Source organism: Lathyrus oleraceus, unplaced genomic scaffold, assembly GCF_024323335.1.
Source record: "Lathyrus oleraceus cultivar Zhongwan6 unplaced genomic scaffold, CAAS_Psat_ZW6_1.0 chrUn0024, whole genome shotgun sequence".
NCBI lineage: Eukaryota > Viridiplantae > Streptophyta > Magnoliopsida > Fabales > Fabaceae > Lathyrus > Lathyrus oleraceus.
In genome coordinates, this window is record NW_026112415.1 from 87435 (window position 1) to 98114 (window position 10680).

At 36.0% G+C, this 10680-nt stretch overlaps 1 protein-coding gene and 1 pseudogene across 1 annotated transcript; both read right to left on the reverse strand.

Annotated features, from left to right (window-relative positions):
• Positions 1 to 1393: 1393 nt before the first annotated feature.
• LOC127112047 (probable protein phosphatase 2C 2) lies at positions 1394 to 2522 on the reverse strand. Its single transcript, XM_051046240.1, has 2 exons — positions 2174 to 2522; positions 1394 to 2070 (listed from the first exon to the last, which is right to left on the reverse strand). Exons 1-2 carry the CDS (start codon positions 2417 to 2419, stop codon positions 1819 to 1821), a joined length of 498 nt encoding a protein of 165 aa, XP_050902197.1. The 5' UTR covers positions 2420 to 2522; the 3' UTR covers positions 1394 to 1818.
• Positions 2523 to 4873: 2351 nt separating this feature from the next.
• On the reverse strand, positions 4874 to 6029 carry LOC127112044 (NADH-ubiquinone oxidoreductase chain 4-like; annotated as a pseudogene).
• Between the last annotated feature and the right edge of the window lie 4651 nt (positions 6030 to 10680).

A 10680-nucleotide genomic window follows, 5' to 3' on the forward strand; every position in this document is an offset into this window, starting at 1 on the left:
TAGTACAATATAATCACAAACATTCTTTCATAAAACCCTTGTTCAAGGTAAAAATAATACAACTCATCAAACTCATTTTTTGTGCCTTAGGGCATCATCCTGAAAATCCTTTTCTCAAAGGTAAAATCAACCAACACACAAACATTTTCTACTCCGAACTACGGAGCTCTGATTCCTCATCCCCGAATGAGTGATACGTAGGCACAAGGGCCACAATCCTTGGCGAGCACTATAATAACAAAAAAGACCCCCTTCTTTTCACACATTCTTTTGAAAATAAAACAATAATAGATAAATCTCATGTATGTAAAACAACCCAAATGGTTCCCATGGAGTACCATGGACGTAAGGGGTGCTAATACCTTCCCCTTACGTAACCGACTTCGGAACCCAAATCTCGGTTGCGAGACCGATTCCTTATTCTCTTTTAGCGCTTCCCGTACGCGTCTCTTTTCCGAGGGTTTTATCGACTATTTCCCATCTCCTCTCCGATAGAGGTAAACTAAATAAAATTCGGTGGCGACTCTTCTGACTTTGCCTCTCTTTGGCATTCTCTTTAGTCCCGGTTTCGTTATCGTGAAATCCCGGTAGCGATATATATATATAACGTTACTATTTGCAAACAATATTTACCTTTATATATTTCTAAAGAAAATGTATTTTATACCAATTTGTGCATATTCTTTGTATGTTTCCTCCTTCTAGTTGTTATTATTATTTTAATTAAAAGATATATACAGTTAATATAAAAAAAAATACACAAATATTTAATTATAATAATTTACACTATTTCAAAAATAAAAATGTAATATAAAGGAATACACGTCTTTTATTAATTGACCGTGTAAAAATATAAGATTAATTATTATATACTATCATCTAAAAAATTTCATATTGTTATTTCATCATCATTATTCGTTTGTATTATTTTATAGATTTTTAAAATAAAAATCAAATTTTTTTCGGTATCCGACGTCTATAATTAACTGATGGTGTAAAATTATTTTATATTATTAATATATTTTAATTAAATTTGTAAAAATATTTTACGTGTATATTATTTTTTTCTCTATTTTATTTTTAAATGTTGTTATATGATTTATTTATTTTATTTAAATCACACTATTATTTTTCTTTTTCCATTTTATTTTTATGTATTTTGTATATTTTAATTAATTTTACAAAATATTAATATAACCATATTAATATTTTCATATTTGACTACAGAATAAAAGTATATTAGTAATTAATTTTTTTTATTACAATAGCATACCAGATTCGTCAAATTGGTATCAAATTCATAGCTCTCAAGACATCTATATACATTTTTTAATTAAATTCTATTAAAGTATTTAAATCATATCATATCTTAAATTTAAATAAAAAAAATCCATTTCCCATTTCTACCTCTGTATCCGTTGAACGAAACCTAAAACTTGATAGCATAAAACCCGTTGAACTTCATTCAACTGCAAAACGTTAAACCAAAGAAAAAACGAAGCAACTTTCGCACTTTCTCATTCTTGCACGCACAACTTCGAATCCAATCTCAACCCATTTTTCACTGAGTTCTTGGTACCTTTTCTGTTGAATTTGAAGGTTTTTGAAATCTAGGTTAAGAGAGTTTTCGTTAGATGAGTAACCAGAGGAAGAGGAATTTTCAGATTGAGGCTTTCAAGCACAGAGTTATCATGGATCCGAGATATGCTGAACATACTTGGAAGATTCTGGAGCATGCAATTCATGAGATATATAATAAGAATGCTAGCAGTCTCAGTTTTGAAGAGCTTTACAGGTTTTTTTTTCATGATTTTTTTCTTACTGTTGTTGATTCTTAGAAAACTTTGTTTTACCTGTTATTGTTATTATGATGAATTGATGATTGATTTTGATCATAATTTTGTAATTGTTTAGCTTGTTTTTTAAGATATATTCAGGTTCAATGCTGATAACTTTAGTTTCAGGCTCTGCAGTCACCCATTGTTTCAGGTGTCGGTCTCCGATAGCTCTAGATACAGCCAGAGATCCTTGAATCCGCCAAACACCACGGCATAAATCAACATAACCACCCTGCAAGACAAATTTCAACGCTTAAGAACGGACCAAACCAAACTCAAACATTGGTTTTGATAAACATCAGGTAAAAATTCACTACAGTGATCAGAAAATTTACCGAGGTCTCAATTCTTTCCCGTTCGTCTTCCCTGGAAGGTCGATGATCAGATGTTAGGGCCTCTGCAACCCCTCCTCTACTAATGACAGCACGGCAATCACCAGCGTTAGATACAACTAAGTTACCGTTCCTAATCAATGCTGTTACACAACAAGAACCACCATGGGGATCTTGTTTCATGAACTCAGACTCAGTATTGAGGTAACCGCGCTTCACTGCCTCCTCAACATCTTGGTCTTCACTCATGATAACCTCATCCAAGATGTTCTTTTCCAAGTTATTCGCAGCAAACTCCGCAGCTTTGGCACCTCTGGCACCTCCATGTCCATCAAACACGCCAAAAAAAGCCTGCAATAATCCCAAAATAAACTTACACAAGTTAAATTTAATACAATTCACAAACTAATCTCAATCTTCCATATGCAGCTATAATTTCATAACTGTACAAAACCATGGTAAAAAAAACAATTTTTCAAAATCTCCAAACAATTGAATTCAATCAGACCCAGATCAAATTTAGACACCAAGTCTCAAACTTTCAACAAACCCAATTCCCAGAAACACATCACTGTCAAACCCAACCACTCAATATTCTATTATATTTAACCAAATCAAAAATTTTAAAAGTGAAAAAGTAAAAAAAATTCCACACAGTGATGTGAGTAACCAGAGGAAGAGGAATTTTCAGATTGAGGCTTTCAAGCTCAGAGTTATCATGGATCCGAGATATGCTGAACATACTTGGAAGATTCTGGAGCATGCAATTCATGAGATATATAATAAGACTGCTAGCAGTCTCAGTTTTGAAGAGTTTTACAGGTTTTTTTTTCATGATTTTTTTCTTACTGTTGTTGATTCTTAGAAAACTTTGTTTTACCTGTTATTGTTATTATGATGAATTGATGATTGATTTTGATCATAATTTTGTAATTGTTTAGCTTGTTTTTTAAGATATGTAGTTGTATTGTAGTAGTTGTTGAGTTTTTTAGGGGTTTATGAAATGATTGAATTGGTGTATATGAAAGCAAATCCAAGCATTCGTGTTTACTACTTAGGGGATGTTTGGAAGAGCTTATATGCTTAGACGGAATTATGAAAACAGTTTTGATTAGTTCCTTCAAATCACTAGTTATTTTTTGAAAAAAAATTCCTTATTGTCCCTGCTTTCAGATTATGTAGAGTTTACCCGAATGTCGTCTTTGATTAAAGAAATAGGTTCACTTATTATAATTTAAAAAAAAAAGAGTATCACATATATTGCCATAAGCTGCTTTCAGATTATGATGATTTTACCCTAATTTCATCTTTGATTAAAGAAATAGGTTCACTTATTGTCATAAGCTGCTCTCAGAGTATGTAGAGTTTGTGCTAGTTTGCTATTTGATTAAAGAAATAGATTCTGTGTAAACTCTTATATTGATAGAATGCTTATTGACTAACTGTTTAATTAAGCTCTATATCCAAAAGCTATGTTTTTCTCTTTTTCTTTTAAAGGTTGGATTGGGTGAATTGTAAGGGGAATTCTTAGTGGTATGCTTATTGAGTCTTGGATAGTTAGTGATATAATTGTTTTTGGGGATCAGCAATTATGATGTTGCATTTGTTAATTGTTGGACTAGTGCAATACATTTTTGCATCTTATAGCTCATTAGTCAGGAGTGTCCTCATTTATTTAGTATTCTTCACTCTGCTAAACTTTGCTAAGCTGAAATTTTGTGTTTGATATGTAGTTGTTATGATATGCTGTCGTGCTTGGTTTAAATCTTTTGAAAAGCAGCCATCAAGTGTTAACGATACATATAATATGTTAAGGTTAATGTTTGACTATGTAAAGCACCCATTTTCTTGCTTGGAGTGATTCCTTTTGTAGCAAGCCATCTTTGTGCGAAGGCTGTAGGCTTCAAAACTGGAAATAGGGATCTATTAGATTCATGTAATGTATTATCCTTCTAACATCTGAATAATCTCATTATTTCACGTATTAATTAAGTGTGACTTGGTTATAACCTAGGTTTGAGTTCCCAGCAATGGACTCTTTTTTACATGTTAAATACGTGTATATGGATCTATTAGATTCATGTAATGTTTTATCTTTCTAACATCTTAACAATCTCATTATTTCACGTATTAATTACAAGTGACTTGGTTATAACCTAGGTTTGAGTTCCCACCAATGGACTCTTTTTTACGTGTTAAATACGTGTATATGGATCTATTAGATTCATGTAATGTTTTATCTTTCTAACATCTGAATAATCTCATTATTTCTGGTATTAATTACAAGTTACTTGGTTATAACCTAGGTTCGAAATAGGGATCTGTTAGATTCATGTAGTGTTTTATCCTTCTAACATCTGAATAATCTTAATATTTAACGTATTAATTACAAGTCACTTGGTTATAACCTAGATTTGAGTTCCGAGCAATGGACTCTTTATTACATATTAAATACGTTGATGCTAAGCTAAGGACCCAAATTGAAATCTTATTTAGAAAGAGAGCATTTATTTCATTTTGTATTTCAGAAGTAAGGAATGCTTTTTCCCCTTATAAACATTTCAATTGCAAATGTAGTCATGAAAACAAAAATAATGTCTACCTGAAATTACCTTTATCGCATTCCTACTCTTTCGATCTATCAGAACGGATCAGGCTATCTATCAATCGATTTTTAAATAGCACGTTCATCTCGTTTTTTGTTCATTTCCGCCACGCTAACATAGCCACAATAAATAAGAAGAAGCATGCAAAGCAGCTAGAAGCCAACACAAAGATTAGATTCTGACTTCGTAGAGCCGGTGCTGTTGTTGCCTGCGCGTAGGGTGTCCCCCACTCCCGTCCCGGGGCGCTAAGGGGCTTTTGTTTTTGGAACGGACGAAAATGTTTTGCTGACGCCTTGAATCAAGCTTTTGTTGTGACATGCTATGTTTTCTCCTCCATTGCTAGTAGGTTGATGGGTCGCACGTCCGACACACATGTTTTGGCCTTGTCTTTTGTGTCCATAACTAAAAATAGGTGACCTAACGGCCGCCGCCCGACTAAACATACCAATAGTCACCAGATTCATATGGGCTACTAAGGAGTAAGCAATGATCTTCTTAAGATCGATCTGTCTTGAAGTGGTCAAGGAAGTATATATTATAGCAATCGCGCTTGGAGTATAAATGAAAGGAGTGGAACAAAGTGTTGCTTCGGGAAACATGGGTATTGAAAATCTTAAAAACCTGTGGGCTCCCAATTTTGAAGGAATTCCTGCCAAGATGACGGATCCTGCCGTAGGTGCCTCTACATGAGCTTCGGGTAACCAAATATGAACTGGTACCATAGGCACTTTGACAGCGAAAGCGGCGAAAGAAGCAATCTATGGAAAGATTTGGCGCCGCTCACTAAATTCTGTGGTTAATGATATTTGTAAATCGACGGTCCTTGTTTGGAAAAGAATCAACATAATAGCTAATAGCATAAAAATAGATCCAAGTAAAGTATAAAGGAAAAATTGATATGCTGCCTTGATCTTTCTTTGTCTCAAACCCCATACCCCTATAATAATGGTAGAGTAAGGGGTGGCCCCAAAGCAGAATTTACCGGTGGTGGTTGGTCGAAGCTCCAGTAGGTAGCCACTCCCTTCTCAGGGAACCGTACGTGAGACTTCCGCATCATACGACCCCGTCCCGAGCTTCCGTCGTTGGCCCTTGTCATTAGACCACTATCTATGCATGTATATTAAGCCTGGACTCTCGAATCTTTTGCTTCTCGGGTGGTGGCGAACAATGCAACTTGCGTTTGTTAGCTGGAGATTTCGACCATTAGGTTGAAGTTCTTTGAAAATATTATGTTTTGGAGAATAATATAAAAATGGCTTTGTGAAGCTATTTATTAAATCCTTTTCTTGGGAGAAAGGACCTTTTTGTCGAAGCTTAAGACTTAGAAGATTTTAGGATCTCCACAAGTTCTCTTCGACATCGGCGTTTAGCAGATTCGAAGCTTCGAGCGGGAAAGATTTGAAATTCAAACGAAGTAGTTTCGTCAGGCGAACGCGTGGAAGCATCTGAGACACACATCGCTTGAAAACGTTGAACGTGGCAATCATCTGTGTAGAGACCGTTAGGATCGAATTGTTATAAATAGAAGTCTTAGTTTTTAGATTTCGTGTGTTCAAACTGATATACAAAATTCACTAAAAATACTCAAAGTACCGGAGCGAGCGAAACGAGTCTTTGCTGAAAATGTATGTATGAAGAACACCATGATTACATTTCATGTTATCTTTTTAATGCAGGTTACTTAAATTAAACCATTTACTGTCTTTATTTCTATTTAAGCCTTCTGTCGAATTGCCTTTATCTTCAAAGTCTTTCATCATTGCTTTTACCTTTACATTTACATTTCGTCAAACCTTTATTTCCAGCACCTTTTCAAACTTAAAACCTTTTACTTCAAGTTATTTATCTTTACTTTTGCCAATTACCTTTGTTATCTTTAAAAAAGCCTTTTTACAGAATTACTGCCATTTATCCTTTATCTTTAAAGTCATAAGCCTTTAGATTTCGTTTAGAGTTTATTGTCGAAACACCGTTTACTTTGTACCATTAACGCTAGATAAAGAACCCTAATTACCATTCATAAACCAGAAACAAACTTAATCATGAATCAAATAACCATAACACTAGTTCTTGAGACACATGTCCTAGGATCAATCTAGTCGATCCTGTAAGTTATCAAGATTAATAATATTGGAGGACTAGCGGTTGTTTGTCAGAAATTACTGGTAAACAAATTGGCACGCCCAGTGGGACGGTGTCAAAAGAACTGTTAATTATAATAGTTTGCTTTACTTTTACAATACAAAATTGTTGTTATTCTTTTGAGTTAAAAAAGCATAGTGTTGCATGAACCTTAGAAGTGGTAAGATAGCCAACAATTCGCAACCTATAACCAAAAGAAAATACACAAAAAAGATGGTTAATACAACCAATCAAGGGGAACAATTTCCTCCCTAGGTGTCGCATCCGCGAAAAACAACCGGCGGGAAAAAAACAAAAACAAACAGAGCCGCCACCGTGCGTTATTTATCCCAAAAGAGGGAAAGGAAACGCTCGAAGTAAACCTGGAAAAGACATGGTCTCGCGACCAAAGAGAGATGGGATCGGGAGTCGGTTACGCAAGGGGAAGGTATTAGCACCCCTCACGTCTGTCGTACTCGACGGGATCCACGCTCAAAAAGATAGGAAAAAGGTTGCTAAAACGCTGCTCAAAACATCATACACACACTGGAATAAGACACAGGTGGGGGAAGAGAGGAACGGGCTCGCTAGGACGTCGCATCCTATGCCTACGTATCTCATCTGGAATGAGAATCAGAGCTATCGTAGTTCGGCTCACGCACGCCGAAACAAAACACACGCACAGACGCTGAGACGTCAAAACAAACACTCAAACACAACTGGAAACCGAATGCCAATCGCTGGGCTTATATCGGACTCCAAGCACACAAACAAGCATAGGATACGGAACGCCAATCGCTGGTCTTACATTCATCTCCTAACACACAAGAAGGATAACACACAAACAAGTTACTAAGGGGTCTGGCACTCGAGCCTAGTAACTGTCAAGCAAACACACACAAAAAGAAAAAGGGTGCCCGGAGAGATCTCGTACGATCTCCTGCCTACGTACCTCATCTGGTATGAGGATCAGGGCAACGTAGTTCCCCTTAACAGGGGAGAAACTATCTCCTAACCAGAGACTGGGAAACGACCAACTAGAAGGGAGACTGACTCGAGCCTAATAGTTATCATACATTCCACAATGGTCCTAGGTTGAGTTTTCTATCTACTTGCACAGATTGCAAGCTAATCCTAACCAGGCAAAGCAAAGCATGCAAGCATAATCAAGACACAGCAAACATACACAATTAGCACACACTATATGCAGACAAAGTGGGCTCACACAAGGCTAGGTCTTAGTTGAGGGGTCATATCAACCTCAACAAACAGACCACTATAATCAGGTGAAATTTGCTCTTAACCCTAACATCGAGGGTTAGGGTGAAGCAGATGAAATGGGAGGTGAAGATAAGACTTCACAGCTCTTATCCCTGGCCAGGGAGAGCTTCAGACAAATGGAAGTGTGGGTTCAGAAAGTGGGAACCCTTCTACACTTATGACTGACTCAAACAGAGATCTTGGGTTAAGATCCACAAGACATCAACATGTAATGTGAGCCAAAGGATGGCACACAGACTAGCAGGAGATAGGCTGCATATCTCTTGTGTTCTGCCAATTGCCTTATCAAAGGTCTTCTCCTGCTTGGGGACAAAGATAAACAAACACAAACATTGCCTCTTAAGGAGGACTTCAGACAGGTGCCTGGCCAAGTAACAGGCCAGGTCTTCCATACTACATGGAGAAAAGAAATTCTACCTCAACTGGTTAAGCAACCAAGCAACATCACAAAGCAAGTTCAAAGAACTTTAGCAACTAATGTACTTGAAAACAATCTAGCTCAGTCAGTTTACAATTCACAAAGTCAAACAGACAATTACAAGTCAACAATTAACTGTACACAAGCAAACAGACAAACAAGCTATGCATCAAGGCAAAGCTCAAGCTCAACTCAAATGACTTAGAAGCCACCTACAAAACAAACTCAACATTAGTTCAACATTGACCAATTGGTCAACTCAAGCAAGTGAATCAATTCCCTCATAGCCATATGCTTCTTTGTCCTGAAAACACAACTCAAACATAAGCAAACCCCTAGGACAAGGCCTAGGGTCAAAGGGGGAGAAATAATTCAAAACAGAACATGAAAATTGGCACAAATCAAATTCAATCAAATTAGAACAATGTCCAAGTGGTCTCACATTCATATCACACACCAATTTCATTTCACAAAGCATTTAAGGCCAAACATGCAAGTTGGAAGCTCATTGGACCAAACAGAATGAATCAATCCAAATCCAATAAAAAACAAATCAATAAATCTCCAGAAAAATCATGGTCAAACAGCATTCATAACATGATCTACACACCAAATTTCAATCCATTTGGACAATTGGAAGCAAGTCAAATAAAATCCATAAGTCAAGGCAAGGCAAAACAAGCTCATACAAGGCACCAAATCATGCATCAACTTCAAGCAAGCACAAAACAGAATTGGCACAAGATAAATGAATCAAACCAAAGCCATGACAAACTTCAATGTGTCTAGAATCACTCCATAAAATTTCAAGTCCATCCAATACATATCAAGAATTTCACAAATCATCTAAAATCATGACTCACAAAAGGTTCACAAATGGTCAAACAGAAAGGAAATTCTCAAACAAATTGGAAATGCACTCAAAAAATCCACAAAAATTCACACTCAAACTTAACATCCAGAAGATCAACATGCAAAAATTCAGATCATTTCAAGTTCATATGGCATGGTAATGAAAATCCACAAGTTGGACAAGAAATGGTGTGACACACACTGTCACACCTCTATTCAAAAAATCATATCTCATCAACCAGGAAAGCAAAAATCACAAACTCTATACCAAAATGTTCATGAACATGTCTAGTTTAAGCACAAAAAATTTGAGAGGCATTGGATTGAGCATCATCATTTCACAAGCAAAATGGCAAGGCATATCAAGATGACACATGTATGAACATTCCCTAGCCAAAATAAAAATCTACACGTGCACAAATTCTGGAAAAATCACCATAAAATTCTAGAGATCACGAGGAACAAAGTGCAAAAAATTCCACATCATTTGGACAAATATTGAAGGACTTATGATTTTTGTAAGATTGACATATGAAGTGAAATGAAAATTGAAAAAGAAAATTGAATTAAAGGAAATAAATGAGATAATGGCAAAATGGTAAATCTGGCGCTACTTAAGTGAAATGCCGCGTTTCACTTAAGTACATGGCGTGGCGTGAATGGCTGCATGGTCCAGAAACACGAAATTCATGCAAGGCACGCTGGTCATGAATCAAAGAAAACCTGGAAACTGAAATTCAAATGTTCATCGCGCGTTCATCCTAAACCCTAGCTCAAGAACTTTTGTACCAGATTTTGACAAACTTTATATCATTGGAATCCTTTTTCAACATACATCATGAATCACAAATCAATTTAGCTTAATTCTTTCTAGATTAAGAGTTTCGAAGGAAAACATTTTCACTCATCAAACTTCTAATCCACATAACTTGTTCAAATCTTAATGAAAATCAATGATTCAACTTGCAGCATGACCTACTCTCAAAGATCTATCCAAAGCATATATTGATTTCAAGAATTGTTAAGGTCGAAAACTAACCTTCAAGTGATGACAGAACTGAATTCGATGCTTTCTGGCTTGGAAATGCTGAAACAGATGCTTTCCAGCTCTCCTATGATGCTTTGGATGAAAGCTTTGATGTTAATTATGCACGATCTTGATGAAAACTCAAACTGCCATGGATGAGTTCACTTGCAACAGTCCACGATTTGGCTTGAAAGTGATGATTCCT